At 42.9% G+C, this 16,245-nt stretch overlaps 1 protein-coding gene across 1 annotated transcript in view; it reads left to right on the plus strand.

Annotated features, from left to right (window-relative positions):
* The window catches only part of LOC137267523 (chordin-like), a 37,959-nt gene that overhangs the window by 20,458 nt on the left and 1,256 nt on the right, over window positions 1–16,245 (plus strand). The window contains exons 4-18 of the mRNA XM_067802001.1: window positions 260–355; window positions 979–1,099; window positions 1,468–1,561; window positions 2,107–2,248; window positions 4,325–4,453; window positions 5,734–5,813; window positions 6,614–6,755; window positions 7,385–7,626; window positions 10,721–11,107; window positions 11,506–11,613; window positions 11,985–12,170; window positions 12,610–12,837; window positions 13,354–13,459; window positions 13,726–13,980; window positions 15,302–15,535. Coding sequence (XP_067658102.1) covers window positions 260–355; window positions 979–1,099; window positions 1,468–1,561; window positions 2,107–2,248; window positions 4,325–4,453; window positions 5,734–5,813; window positions 6,614–6,755; window positions 7,385–7,626; window positions 10,721–11,107; window positions 11,506–11,613; window positions 11,985–12,170; window positions 12,610–12,837; window positions 13,354–13,459; window positions 13,726–13,980; window positions 15,302–15,535 — 2,550 coding nt within the window. The remainder of the gene's footprint in view (window positions 1–259; window positions 356–978; window positions 1,100–1,467; window positions 1,562–2,106; window positions 2,249–4,324; window positions 4,454–5,733; window positions 5,814–6,613; window positions 6,756–7,384; window positions 7,627–10,720; window positions 11,108–11,505; window positions 11,614–11,984; window positions 12,171–12,609; window positions 12,838–13,353; window positions 13,460–13,725; window positions 13,981–15,301; window positions 15,536–16,245) is intronic.

Raw genomic sequence — 16,245 nt, forward strand, 5'->3', positions numbered from 1 at the left:
CACTTACATATTCCAACCATCCAAGATAAGTTCAGCAGAGCGCGTTATCAACACAGCCGTGTCATCAATTGTATGTAGTTGTGTGACAGATAGTATCTAAAGAGGGCTGTAGGTCTGAGCATACTAACGTAACTATGATGGCATGCTCTTTAAAGAATACAAGCATTTTGTATTAGTGTGGGAATTTCTTTGAAAGCATTTCTATTGTATTGTTTTAAAATAGGTGTTACATTACAGACAATTTATTTGCATGTTGCAGACAGTAGTTTCGAGGACCACTACAGCATTAGCGGTAAAACCAAAGGCAAAGACGTCGCCATTAGCGGAGACGAACATGAAAAACAACACAAAGGAGGTGATAATTGAAACGTTTCTCAAATATTTTACCACTCGTTAACTCGAAATCGTTTAATGCCTTACATTGCTTAAAAACAGAGGCCCCCCCTATCGTCTCGAACAATAGAGATGTACCACTCAAATTTTCATTGGAATAGTTTTTCTTCTTTCTTTGAAAAGACTTGAATAACTTTTAAATTAGCCCATCCACTTTCTCGTTACTCCTACAGCCTGAAAACGAAAACGTTAAGGATCGTGAATATATTTCGATATATACTCACCAAAAAAATTAAAGACCGCCCCAGTATTCAATACTGAAGTATTAGAAGGATTATGAAATGAAGCATTAAACTATTTGATATTGAACATTGGGTGGTCCTTAATTTTGTTGTTGAGAATATTGCAGTTGTAGGGAATACTGAGCGCAAAATGTTCATGACTCTTACGAAGAACATTCGTGTTCAAACCCTTTGTTCAGTATAGTTGTATGAAGTATCTCAGTGTCCTTATCAAACATTTAGAAGTACATTTTCGGTGACCCACAGGAAGTAAAGCATCCAACGTTTGACAAAATATTTATTATTTTAAATGAGAAACAACTGACAAAGTAGGAGGGACCGAATATGTTCCCGAATGTTTCAGAATTTATCGCACTGTTGGTTGGTCGCAACGTTCGTGGCACGCCAGTCAAAACGAAAGCGGTGGCCATTGTTCGCATCACCCTTACTAATGGCGAACTCCGGTATGCAGTTAGATACAACAGGTGCGTGTTGAATTCAACATCTGAACATTCCTCCCTTTCACCAACTGTCGACTTTTCAACTCAATTTATTTTTGAATGCATAGTTTTGAAGAGATATATATTTACTGTTTAGCCATTTATGTAATTGAAAGTTCCTTTTGATCGTTTTATCATAGAGCCTACTTCTCCAACTCCGAGCACAAACTGAATGTCTCGTGCAGTTTACCTTACACAATCTTTTCATCATGAATCAAACTTCTCTTGGATGTTTAGAATTTCGTTTTGAATCAGTATTGTGGCCCCGTGTGTTAAATTCATTTCATTCGTTTTTCTCCTTTGGCAAGTTAATATTTGTCTCATGTAAAATGTATATTTCCTGTTTTTACCAGACTTGACCGACCGAAGTTCCTGCAGATAACGGACGCTAATGGCAACGTTCTTGTTGAGACCCCCTTAGTGAAGAGCAAGAAAGGGGAGAGAAAGGTACACATTTGCTTCATAGGTAGTTTGTGATCACAATTAAACTGTGTATACAAGACATGGTACGTTCAAAGAGAATAACCACATAAGAAAGGGAGTTTTACCATTACATGTTATATCTTTTAGACTCGTCCATATATTTATTCATAGTGAAACACTGTACACGTTTGTTGTACATTGTATATGATTTTGGGACACACACACACACACACACACACACAGAGAGAGAGAGAATGAGAATGAAAATGAATGAATGAATGAATAGCACACAGAGAGAGAGAATGAGAATGAAAATGAATGAATGAATGAATAGCACACACACACACACACACAGAGAGAGAGAAAGAATAGCGCATAGCGCAGTGGGCCCCTGACTTTAACACATGCCGATTGCCCTCCTGGAAAAGTATCTTCACTCAGTGATAATCACCATATGATATTCAGCATATGGCCCTTATTCCTCTCACATATGTAAGACATGAAACCTTGTAGTCGCTGACTCGTCATAGGCGTTAATCACCTGACAAGGTGCACTATATTACTGACAGCTTTGCGGAGTCTGGCAGAAGATCCCCAGCGTGTACCTGCAGTACTTCCGGGAGAGGCGGTTGTTCGCTGTCATCACTGCAGCCAAACACCCTAAGGGCCTGATCGCCGGTCGAGTCGTCCCTCACGAACAAGCTGCGAAAGGTATGTCAGAATGTTAAAAGTTTTGGTTTTTGGTCATATGTATCTTATTTCCAACGAAATAAACCAGGGGAGATCCGGGGTAGAATTGATCAACCCATGCTTGTCGTAAGAGGTGACTAACGGGACCGGATGACTCCCTGGCTCCCTGACTTGGATGACACATGTCATCGTATGCCAAATGCATCCAACAACTGTTGGTGATCACTGGGTTGTCTGGCCCAGACGCGATTATTGACCGCCGCCATATAGCTGGAATTGTGCTGAGTGTGTCCTTAAACGAGCAAATACAGCCAAACATTTGTCGTGTAGCGAAACAAGAGCCTGTCATCAGTATGTTAGTAAGAGACGACCAAAATGGGGATCAAGCTGGTCCGACGATGTGGACTGAACGTCAGCAATCTTGGTATACGTTGTCGTGCACACATACACCTGATTTCATGTCACAGTTTTGTTTGCTTTTTTGTTGAACATCACACTCAATAATCCCGGTATGTGATGTCAGTCTGAGTCTGCACCTGACAATTAACTGACTAACATAATCAGTCTACACAGTTGGGAAACCATGACATGCCTCAACCATGTTAGTCATCCTGACCACCCAATTCTGTTAATCATATCTCAAGCATGGGCTGCTGGTGTGTTATTCTAACCTTGAACCTGGAAAGAGTCTCCTAAAGCGTTCGCTGGTCACGCCGAAAACCCGGGTTTGATTCTCCATGTGGGTACGCTGTTTGAAGCCCATTTCTGATATTGACTGCCGTGATACTGCTGGGTTATTGCTAAAAGCGGCATATAACCAACTCACTTACTTCAATGCTGAAATATTGCTGCGAACACCTGTCTGATTGTTCATGCAGCGTTCAGCAATATTAAAGTGCTGAACTCTACCAGTAATGTTGATGTATAGCTTATAATGTTTGTGGGAATGTATTCCTTCAATCCAGATTCATGATTGCTTTCTACGCGAAACCGGTTCATTGAATACATTTGAAGTTTGTCTTCTCAGGCCACCAACAAATCTTCATAATGCCGAAAGCAAACACGGTGCGACATGTCATACATCTGTACCCATTAATTTGTTTCGTGCAAAATGGCCTTGGATTGTAAGCGCTATAAAAACATTCCAAACACATTTAAGTGTCTGTCTGTGTGAGTTTTCTTCGGGTCCAGCCATACTGTGTCAACACTAAATGAACGTGAGACCGGTAGTCCGATCCTTAAGCCCCTTAATAAGAAACCCATCTTAGTGCGACATCTCGGGGTGTAATTCGTCACACTCCTCAATAGACGATGACCCTGCCCCCTCCTAAAGATCCTCTCACCCCTCACTGCCCCCGGAATCACCCCCTATGAATAGACCCTATTCGTTATAATTGGTATTTATGAAAATACTATTTTTCTTTATTGACATTGTGAAAGCGCTTCACACCGCCAATGTTTACTGTTGTAATTAGTCGCAGTATCGCAATGTACCGACTCCCTCTCGCGCCTCCTTAGCTATATCCGGGCATTCAATCACGCGTGACGCTTGAATAGAGCACCATCTAGCGTCAATGGAGGGAGGGTCCGCAACTCCTTGCCAAGTGTACATCAACTGACTTTCGATGTTGGGTAGAGCTCGCGAAACGTTGAGTAGGAGGTACTGAATGCCGGAGTTTAAAGGCCAATGCTTGAGTAACATAAAGCAAAGACTAACTTTAGTCGTTCGAAACTGAGAAACTGTATAAGACTGTCTGGATTAAATAATTGAGTTTAATATTCCGAAAACGTTTATGAGCGTGCTGAGGCCGAATTCTTCATGTACCCGCGAGAACAGAGGCAGACGTCAAACCGTTGCGCCGATACAACGCAACACAAAGGACGCAGAACCATGTGCTAATGCGCGTCTCCTCGCACTCGCGCGATAAATCGTTTAGGATTTACAGTGTAAATACGTTTCTATGAGAACGTATCCAAGATGGCGGTCCTTTCAAGCGGCCTCCCACACCTTAACAAACATCGACATCTAAATTTACCGCTTGTTTCTAATCCAGTTTCAGACATCTTGCTAATTTATACGAATATTTAAATTTCCAGAGACTTTCGCAGTCGTGATGGGGTCACCCAAGGCGGAGGGTATTGGAGGAGTTGCCTCCCTTGAATACGACCATTCCCAGCAGCAAGTGAAATATGTCGTCTCGTTTGACGGCATCTTTGAAGAAAAAGGTCAGTTACAGTTACCTTGCAGCCCTCCTACTGAATGTCACACCTGTGTGTGGCATTAATCCAGCACAAATACCCTTCTTTATAAGACAAGGCATACACTTCCACGACCGGTGTCGACATACCGGAATCTCCCAAGCTCGAGTGGGCCACCAGCCCTGCTCTACACTGTAGACAAACTCCGTGCAGTGTTGCATTCCTTCGCCATGCCAACCACCTAGTACATTAAGGGCGGTAGGGTAGTCTTGTGGTTTAAAGCGCTTGCCGAAAAGCGTAAGGACATGGGTCGATCCTCACAGTGCGGATTCAAACATAAACGTCTCCCCAAGAATGTTTCTTGGTCCGTCTGCGTCAGGACCCGTTAGTAAACGTGACCTCTGCCACTTTGTAACTTTCTCCCTTTAGCAAAGACACTGTGATTTAACCGAATGCAGTTGAAATTTCTATATTTTGGATTACTTACTTGATAAATTTTAGTACCTTTTATCGGTGGATTCATCCCGGATTCAAATCCACATTTCAGTAATGCACATTTTTCAGTTTCCATATGCTAACAGAAATCCAACAAGTGGTTCACGTACTCTGGTGCCGGGATAGCCTAATGGTTAAAAAGTTTACTCAACGCACGGCAGAATCTAGTTCGATTCCTCACATGGGTATAATGCGTGGAACATATTTCCGATATCCCCGACGTGATGTCGCTGGAATATTGCTAGAAGCGGCGTAAAACAATACTCACCCATTTCCTTTGTGTAATTTGGTTAATACTGGCACTTCCACTACTGAAATGTATGGTTAGTGGCTTCAGGAACATTCAACCACTTTCCGAAAGACATGGTCCATTCAGAGTTTTCACTCAAGGGTGGCGTTTTTGGCGTTATTTCACTACGTCGAAGTGGTGTTGTGTGTACAAGTAAGCGCTGGGAACCCTGGCTAACCTCACTCAAAGCGATCGTAACTCCTATACTTTGAAATAGACATAGTTGCGTACCGTGCAACTATGGCTTTGTGGAACTGGATCATATCGCCTTAGGTTCAGAATTTCTCTGTGTAGACATGACAGACACCAATGATCTGGGTTCGACTCCAACGTTAGCCTTAATTTTATGTATACGTTCCTCGGCACCATACCTTGTTCGTGTTCTCACCATGATGTAAACGTCTTTGAGCTGTCTTCCATCGTTGAGCTCTGATGTAACTGAAAGTACTGTTATACAGTATGCTCCTACCCACTCAGTACCCTATACAATATAACAGTCGTAAACCAGTGCCGACTTTTCCAGATTTCAACGGCGAGTACTATGTCACTGTTGAGAAGAACCACAAAATAATCCATCAGTCGATGGGCAGAGTCGGTAGAAAGGTACGTATAATGTTATAAAATATCATCATCGACATCGTCATCATCCATGAACATCTGATGAACGTAATGTAACCGGGTGTTCAACTGTCACATCATGTTAAATGTGACTGGGTCCCATCTGGCCCATTTAACCGTGTCCCGTTTCTGTCCTTCCTTAGTTGAGGTGTGGGGGTAGCCTGGTGTTTAATATGTTCGTCGTCAAGCCGAAGGCCGGTTTCGATTTCCCACATGGGTACAATGTGTGAAGCCCATTTGTGCTGTCCCGCCGAGAATTGGTGGAATATTGCTAAAAGTGGAGTAAAACTACCATACTTTCAAGCTGTCGCGCTTGGTTCTGTGGGTCGTCAATATGCCATGAGATTAAAATCCCAGAATGGCTACTTCCATTATTTTTAAATTCCATCTCAATCTGTTTATATTGGTTAAATGGTAATCTGTTCACCACATACCCTACCTATAAATAAAGATTTTAGATGGAGAACTGTCTGAGCGTCACGGTTTATCTCAAGGTGGTATGCTTAATGGAAGTATTTAAGTTGTTGGTTCCATCGAGGTGCATGAGTAGGGCGGTGTTCGCTCGTCAGGGGGAAGACAAACATCCAACGATATTGTGGGAATATTGGGTAAAAGCGGCATAAAACTATACTCACTTTCAAGTAAAATTCAACTGCTCCAATTCGTGTCATGCTGCAACAGAGCTACTTGCCGCGTGAAACATTCTTCTGCCCCAAGTGGGTAACTATCACCAGGCTGTAGGTAGTTTCCACCATATTGTTCACGTCTCTCACTGTCTTCTTCAGAGCAACACTCTGTCAGGAATATGGAAGATGACCAAGAAACGGGAGTCCAAACAGCTGGCACGTGGTCGTCTCGTGCTCCGTGTGACGTCACGAGGAGGAAATACCGTCAGTGGAAATATCCAGCCCAGGCTGACATGTGAAAGTATGTATAGCGCTGCTTGATAATATCAACTGTTGATATATTGTTTTCTGTGCCAACCAAGATCAGAACAATCTGCCCTCAGCAACTCATGCTGGTCGCACGAGCGGTGATCAGCCTTTGAATTGGTTAATGCATGTCATGTTTCTGTAGAATGACGCTTGGGATGTCAATCACAGTGTTGTCTGTTTGGTCAAGACTCGATTATTTACAGTCCGCGGTCATGCAGTGGCAGTATTGCAGATAGAGGCGTTAGACAACAAACGCTGAAACAAATTCTGGAACAGTCAAGATCAGACATTCCAGTAACCCACTATGGACATCGTTCTGAGCATTTTGGATACGATCACGTTTAACGTGTCCGCCAAACTGACCACAAACATGGGTTGCTGAATCTAATTCTAAGCCGGGTCTTCACGACTTGCCACTCAAGACGTAAAGGAACATGCAGTTCCTGCATATTACTGTAGTTAATATTTGTTAACTTCTTTTGACTAGTACATCACTGCTTCTACAGTCCCGCTGTTAAATACCCAGATGAAATACAGTTCAGAACTGAATGTTTACTGGCGTATGCTGGATGACATAGCATGACGTGAGACTCATGTAACAGCTTAACTGCTTCTTTGCAGTCTACCAGTCGTTGATGTCGGGGTTCCAGTCGGTGAAGCATGCCCCGTCCCCTGCAGCCGGAACTGCCATCTTGGACGTCCGCGAGCAAGGCTCCATTTCTTACAACATCAGAGTTGTCGGCCTTGACAGCAAGGTGGCGCGCATCCGACTCGTTGGCGCTCCCAATAAGAAGGGAAAGCGGAAGGTCGTGGCCAATCTTCAGAACACCTTCAAAGAAGATATCGGGTCTTTCAGTGGATGGGTGAGTATGACTGCTTGATAAGATTTATCCAAACAGATATTTAGAACACATCTTACGTAGAATGACTTTATCCAATCTCAAAAAGGGGGGTTGTTTTTAAAAAAAAAGCAGCCTGGCTTAGACGACGTAATTGTAGTCGCTGTAAGCAGTTCCTACAATATCAGGATCCCATGATCAGCTGAGTGGCAGGGTATTAATCCTAGAGGCCAGGTCTACCCAACGCTTAGGGAATGTAATGGGCATGGAGGCCCCACAAGAAGTGCCATTTTAGTTGACATACGTTCCAATAAATCTCCACTATAACCTGGATGCATCTACGACTCGATGCATTTATTACCTCCCTTGGCTGGCTTTTTATCCAATCATGTGTCTACGCTGGGCAGTTGAGCGTACCAATCACACATTTTAAATTATGTAGCCAATTAAAGTTGGCTACACATATGATGCAGAGGTACTCTGAGAGGGATAGAAGGAATTCGTGCATTTTTTGTAAAAGTTTCGGACCTGTCAATTTGTCTGTATGATTTCCCCTAAATCAGAGTTGCACTGTGAACAAACTTTTGGCAGCTGCAACCGCTATCTTTCTTGACACCGGCAAGCTCGGTTGCAACGGCCTCTAAGCTGAACGGCTCCGGCTGCTGCGAGAATGCGGAGCCAGCAAAGGGAGGTAATAAAATTATCGGACTGAACCATAGGTGCATCCAGGATATAGTGGAGATTTATTGGAACGTATACCCTGGAGATATCGAGGATGACTTACGGAGTACTTTGAAATACTTGTCTGCCAACAAGTGGACTTCCTATGGGATAAGGGCGGACTACGTTTGTTCCTTGTATGAATTTATAGATCGGAGTATGAACTATTAACATGAATTTTTTGTGTGTCCAGCTGTCTTATTTTCATTCATACAATTACAAGTTTTGAACTTTTCGCGTGATGACATACATAAGATGGCCAAGAAGAATTTAACAGACATTGTCACTAGGGTGACATAATCCCCCGCCGCAAATGATCAAATCAAACTTAAAAAGTATTGAAAGAGGAAATCCTATGTTAAATGTCAACAAAATATCACCAGTCAACTTCTCTTGATATCTTGATCACACATTGACCTTAACATGAATATTTTAGTGTATGAAATATGCAAAAGTAGTAATAAAGAAATTACATATTGAAAAACATTCAAGGGAAGTCGTGAAAGCCTATGAAGATAATTCTTGAGATACCTCGCAGACAATCTTAACATGCATTTAAAATGCTGAAATCTTCGAAGTGTCACCGCGACCTAGAAAATTATGTGAAGGTCACCAAAATCAACTGGACCTTGCACCTTCCCTAGATGAAGCTTTGTGTGGAATATGACGAAAATCCGGTGAACTGTTCTTGAGTTATCTCACTGACGTCCTTAACATGCAGTTTAACATGCTGAAATCTTCAAAGTGTCGCCATGACCTTCACAATTCAGTGAAGGTCTTCAAAACCGACTGGACCCTGCTTTGAGTTGAATATGAAGAAAATCCAGTGAACGGTTCTTGAGATATCTTGCTGACAAGGGAAAACGATAGTCCCCTTGTGACCCTGAAATAAAGGTGAAGGTTACAAACCTGACGGGAACCTTTCGTATACTGTGATGACCCTCGGTACCAAATACGAAAAGAATCTAGTCAACGGTTGTTAAGATATTCCAATTCGTACATACGTACGGACGGAGCCTGATACTATAACCTCCGCGTGATATTCGTGCCATGAGGACCACACCGGGACCACACCGTGACCACACCGTGACCACACCGTGACCAAGACGCTACAGATAAGAAAATCAGCTTTGTTAGAAGGAGCAGAACAGCGGCATTGTCTCTCTAGATTGTGAAAGTTCCGTTTCTAGGCCTAGGGAAGGGAAATGTGACATTATAGGGTTTAAACGTCATTATTTCAAGGTAGTATGTATTTGGTTTATCTCTAGAGCCTTCAGGTAACATATACTTTGTGACGAAATCTGTTAATGAGCTCATTGATCAACCTTTCTCGTTTCTAAATATTTACTTGATACCTTTGCAAGACTTAACAGTTTACATAAGATTTTCAAAATGTATGTGCCTCTCTGTCGTGTAAGATGGATGTGGTACCAGACACAACTAGTCAGTGAATACCTAGATGTTTAACGAAGTTCTTTTGTGGCGTACTTGTTCTTAATTGTATGGACCCGTGAACATCCCTGGTTGGAATTGATCTTCAATAACCCATGTGACTAACGGCATCGGGTGGTCAGGCTTGCTGACTTGGTTGACACATGTCATCGATTCCCAACTGCGCAGATCGATGCTAATATTGTTGGTCACTGGATTGTCTGGTCCAGTCTCTATTACTTACAGACCGCTGCTATATAGGTGGAATATTGCTGAGTGCGACGTAAAACTGAACTCACTCACATAATTGTATGGACCCTTGAACATCCTGGTTGGAATTGATCTTCAATAACCCATGCTTGTCGTAAGAGGCGACTAACGGGATCGGGTGGTCTGGCTCGCTCGCTTGGTTGACTCACGTCATCGGTTCCCAACTGCGCAGATCAAAATCATGCGGTTGATCAATGGACTGTATGGTCCAAACTCCATTACTTTTAAACCGCAGCCATATAGCTAGAATATCGCTAGGTGTGTTGTAAAACGGAACTCACTCACTTATTTATATGGGCATTCCAAAGCTATTTTCCTGATGCGCTTTGACAGTCAGACGTATCAAATGTCGTTCGTACAGATAATGGGAAACAGAAACTGTCATATTCTTCACTTGTAGTTTTTGTCAATTAAAATATTTAGCAGGTAATAGATATTTGTGAACCACACGCTAACATCTGTTCAGTTTGTGTACGAAAGGGTGCCCAAAGACATTTTTTCCCCACTCAAAGATGTCATTTTCTGTTGGTCTCATGTCCGCATTTTCGAAATGACCCCATCTTGCCCTCATCATCCAAAATGATCCAAGCCCAGTTCACTGACTTCTTGTCTTCTTTATACATTATGCAGGCACAGTTGCCCGAAACTGGTGCGTAAATAACTGTATTGTGTAATCCATTTAATTATCTCGTTCCAGGCCAATGGGACCTATAGGAAACTGAAAGCAGACGACATCGATTTGCTCCTCAACAACAAACTCTACATCAATGTCGTCACTGCTGGTAAGAAGTCGAGCAATCTTCGGGGCCGCGTTGCCAGCATCCCTTACCACACCCACTTCCAAGACGTCGGCGTCTACCCGGTCACGCTCGTCCCCGTCACCACCGAGAGCGAGGGCGCAGCTGCGCATGCCTGGTTGTCCATGGACGTCGGCTGCAGTCTACATTATGACGTCATTGTTTCCCAGGCAACCGACGAAACGTTTAGCCTTATGCTTGGTACCTATGGCAACAGTCTAATGAGCACAGCCGTCCTTGGGACGTCAGAGAAACAAGAACCGATAACTCTGTTCGAGACTAAAATGGTAAATGTTGAAAAAATCTTTGCTCTGTGATTGCTCCTGAAATCTGATTCTTCAGCAACCCATGATTGTTGGAATATGCGACTTATGGGAGGTGAGGCTCGCTGTGGTCTTATCCCAATTGCGTATGTCGATGCTCATGATGTTGATCACTGTATTTAGCTGTACTATAAGCCCAGACTGGGTAACTTACAAAACACTGTCATTACTGACTGTGGCAACAACAAAGAAAGAAACAACTTGGGACTGATGACCTTTGGCAGTACTGGCAAAAGTGTGGCCCTTCAAACACCAAGATGTGAACAGGCTGTGTGACTTAAACATACTTTAGCTTTAGCAAACGTGTCATATGACAATCATGTCCGGAGACTTGCCACTATATATTTGTCTTGTTACTACAGATCAGTGGCAGTGTCAACAGTGTTCCAGAAGGACTCTTCAGGGATCTGGATGAGGGGAACGCTTTCTTGCAAGTCAATTCCGGAAGTGACATAATTTTGTCTGGAAATGTAAGTACCTGGTTACAACTCCAATCTCCTACGTATGAGAAGTCGAAATGGACTGTTCCACAGGCTGTTGTAAATGTTAGGTCCTGGTTTAATATTGCCAATATTAAGAGACAATGTTTTGAATTCCATGACAGCTAGATCTGGATTTTAATACATAATATTGTTTCCAATAAATCGTGAAAGGACCCGACAGTTGTTTGGTGAGACAACATTTTCTGGATGCCAAACGAATGATCTATTTGTATTCTGTGAAAACGACTTCTTATTCACATAAGCTGTAATATGTGTCAACAATAAACAAACATTATTTATAAATGAAGCGTTCACTTCATTTCTGTTAACGAATCCTTCATTGTGACTGTCGCCACAAGGTGACGCTACCAAACACGTGCTGGCAGTACGCCGGCGATATCGACACCGACATTCTGGTTGACGAGCAGCGCGAAGACGACAACGAAGAACTGAAATTCCGCTGCTACTACGAAGGAAAATACTTTGAAAACGGCGACAGCTGGAAGCCTGTTGTTAATGCCACATGCAACAGATGCAGTTGTAACGTAAGTAATATCGTGTTCCGGCGGCTCCGACGACTCCATGCCGCGACAGCCCATTCACGGAGCTCTTTTTTATATAAACGAGTATAAACGTTATCTATACAAACAAGTCATGCTGAATATCTTTCCTGCAACAAATGGTTTGATGTCAGATTAAAACGCTACTTCATTTAAACTGTCATGTCTTGTGATGAGGATTTAAAGGGGCAGTGGGAAGTTTCTCCGAGCGTTAAATCTCCCACCATTGTGATCATATAGCTAAATGGAAAGAAGCTTGCGTAAAATCAAATTGGAATATAAAAATGACATCGATACAATTTCCATGTCATTGCAACATGTTTTAAGCGAAAATTTTCATGGGGTCACGCGCTGGGGAAAAACGTTTAACAACGAACCAACCTAATGCTTCCCTTCGCTAACATCGTTTTAATGTTATTCATAGAAACGCACAGTTACCTGCCACCACGTGCTGTGCCCAGCCGTCACGTGCGCCAAACCTGTACAGGGAGAGTGCTGTCCAAGGTGCCCCGATGCCACCGAGCAAGAGACTCGAGTGGAAAATAAGACGTGCCAGCTTGAGGGAGACCACAGACATCACAACATTGGGGATACGTGGCACCCCTTCCTACCCCTCTCCGGCTTCACCAAATGCGTACTCTGCAAGTGTCTGGTAAGTTTGTCAGTTCATTGTCACTAATCGCCTCTTTCCATAATCTATGTCGCTATTCGTCTTGCCCGGTGTAAGACGAGTTGATCGATTATCTTCAGTAAAACAAAACAAAACAAAACAAAAACAAAACATGAATCATGACGACGTAAAACTGCTACAGATGATCAATTACTTCACAAAAATTATATAATCACTAATGTAATTAACATTTACAAAGAGCCTTATCCTTTTACTGCGGGCTTTTATGATTTCAAGCTGCTTCCGGGAAACTGCTCTTTGCTCTTAAGTGTCACCACGGAGTTGCGCCCCTTGGTCATACCGGATCAGCGCTGGCGATGAGGTAGCACAGGAGTAACTGTTCACTCATCACACCGACGTTTCCGGCTCGATGTCCATGTCTGGTGTCCACTACCCTATTCGAGATTTACCTTGAACATTGCTAGTAGGGCATAGACCCAAACCAGCTCACTTTTTTATTTTTAATTTTCAAGGTTATATGTGACTTTTTCTCTCCAGCCAGGAGGTGTTCCGAAGTGCGACCGACTGCCATGCCCGAAACTGGACTGTCCTCCAGACGAGCGAATCAGAACAAACCCCAGCGACTGCTGCCAAGTCTGTGGGCGTGAGTATGTTTTGCACTGCTGGAATCTCCACGGGTGGCTGTGCACACAAAAGTTGGTTCCTGGTTACCTGAACAGTGAGAGGCGGTGAGGGGGAGCCCAGTGGCTAATGCGTTCGCTCGTTACGCTGAAGGCACGGGTTCGATTCCCGACATAGGTACAATGTGTACAGCCTATTTCTGTTTTCCCCCGAAGTGATATTGCTGAAATGTCTTTTAAAAAAGCTGGGTAAAACGAAAACTCAGTCACTCACTTCCACTTTTTGCAGCCAAGAAAGAAAGAGTCGTGGTACCGGAAGTGAAACCTCTGAAGGACATTAACATGGTAGGTGCGTGCACGTTCATGGACGAGGTATTTGCCGATGGTTCCCGATGGCATCCGAAGATCGCCCCGTTCGGCTACATGAAGTGTGTGGTGTGCCGATGTAAGACTGGCGTGTACAACTGTGGGCGACAGAAATGTCCCAAGCTCAACTGTAAGAGGAAGATCAGAAAGTCCAACTCCTGCTGTTACAGCTGTGACCGTAAGTAGCTCCATTTAGAAGAACCCTTTTGTGTAGACTGCGGGGAATTTTTTCAAATATACCAATTGGCTTAAATATCACCCAAAATTTGTAATCCTACCTTGTTATCTTAGGTTCGATTCCCAACATTGGTACAATGTGTGAATTATGTCGAAGGGTCTGAAAACTATTTTGTTCTATAGTCGTCCGTCTTATATCATGTTGTTTCCGAGCAAAACTAAAAAACCCAAAACACGTTCATTACTTGTCAACAGGAATTAGTAGACACATCAGACAGAACCTGAAGATGTTTGTCATTTGTTTCATGGTTTCCATTGAACTGAGTCTCAAATGGGAGGGTTGACTTTCTGAATGACAACTCGAAAAGCGTTCAGTATCTTTCTACAAGACTCGACAGATATATCACAAAGATCTTGAAACTGTGCATTTTGGTATTGACGATTTTTTTGGCATTTATGTTTTTTTATGATTTCCATGGAAAGATTTGGCCTTAGTCCAAGAAAATCAGGACTCTAAGTACAAGTCAGATGCATTGTTCTTTCAAATTTATGGGGGCGGGGTGATTTTCCATGTTCTGATGACTCTTGATTTCTGTTTTCATGATAACAATTTGGACTTTTTGAAGGGTAACGCTCGTTTCTCGACCTAAATTATGATACTAATCGACACATCTTCACCAAATTTGTTACGCTACCCGACCAGATGTGCCTGTTTGAGGGTTTTTTTTTTCAATTTTATTTTTTTTCTGTTTACATGGCAACAATTTCGACCATGTTATTTTGAAGGGTAGAGTTCGTTTCAACAGCAGCAGATTCATTCATGCATTTTGAAATAGAATCATTTAGAATTCAGAAGGTTTTGCCAAATATAACTGGAGTTGTTGATTTCTGATAAGCAATTAAGTTCAAATCAGTGCAAAAACACTAACTGAAGACTTTATAAACATAATAACATACTATCAATAATATGTATTTTCATGCTTAGAGATTTTGTAAATGAAGGAATCAAACTGTTAAAGCCACACGGTTAAAAAGCTTTCCATCGTCACGCCCAAGACCCGGTTTCGATTCCCCACATGGGTACATATGTGAAACCCAATTTGGTGTACCTGTCGTGATATTGCTGGAATATTGCTAAAAGTGGCATTAAACCCACTCACTCACTCACTACATTATTTACCGGCATTAATGACATGTTCCGACATTTGCTGCCTATTTCGTAAAACAACATTCAATAGCGTTTCTGTCGACTTCCGGAATCTATTGACGTCCGCAAACTGTATGTGACCAGACGGTTAATAACTAGGTCCTTTGTCTTGTAGCCAATCAGCCAGCTGAGGATGAGGAACAGTCCAAGGATGAAGGGATGTGCAACTTCGGTGGCAGGACCTACAGAAACGGCGAAAAATGGCGACCAAAGACAGCTCCTAACGGCACTGTGCGCTGCGCTGTGTGTAAATGTAAAAACAGCACAGCGAAGTGTAGAATTCGCTGTTCAAAGAAACGATGCGAGAATGATCCCTTCTTGAGAGATCCGTGCTGCCGAGAATGTCAAGGTATATCACAATATGTGTGCAGAATGTCTGTTTCCATATATGGCCATGTGTCTGAATATTTTGCGGGCGACCGGATAGCTTCACGATTAAAGCGTTCGGGGTTTGATTCCCCACATTGGTACAGTGGATTAAGCCAATTTCTGGTGTCCTCAACCATACCATTGCTGGAACAATACTAAAGATATATTCAAACACTTTTATTTCTTCTGTGAGCTGTACTGTGTCAAAGGCGGATCCATAGTTGATTGTGTTGTCAGGCTCGCCCGCCATGTCATCTTATCGAGTTGTGCAGATCGGTGTTCATGTTGTTGATAACTGCAATGTCTATTCCAGGCTGGATTATTTACACACCACCGCCATATAGATGAGTGAGTGAGTGAGTTTAGGTTTACGCCGCACTCAGCAATATTCCAGCTATATGGCGGCGGTCTGTAAATAATCGAGTCTGGACCAGACAATCCAGTGATCAACAACATGAGCATCGATCTGCGCAATTGGGAACCCATGACATATGTCAACCAAGTCAGCGTGTCTGACCACCCGATCCCGTTAGTCGCCTCTTACGACAAGCACAGTCACCTTTTATGGCAAGCATGGGTTGCTGAAGGCCTATTCTACCCCGGGACCTTCACGGGTCCATATAGATGAAATATATCTGAGTGCGGGGGCATAAAACTAAACACAACCCATACTTGCAGATACAGTGTAAC

Source organism: Haliotis asinina, chromosome 16, assembly GCF_037392515.1.
Source record: "Haliotis asinina isolate JCU_RB_2024 chromosome 16, JCU_Hal_asi_v2, whole genome shotgun sequence".
NCBI lineage: Eukaryota > Metazoa > Mollusca > Gastropoda > Lepetellida > Haliotidae > Haliotis > Haliotis asinina.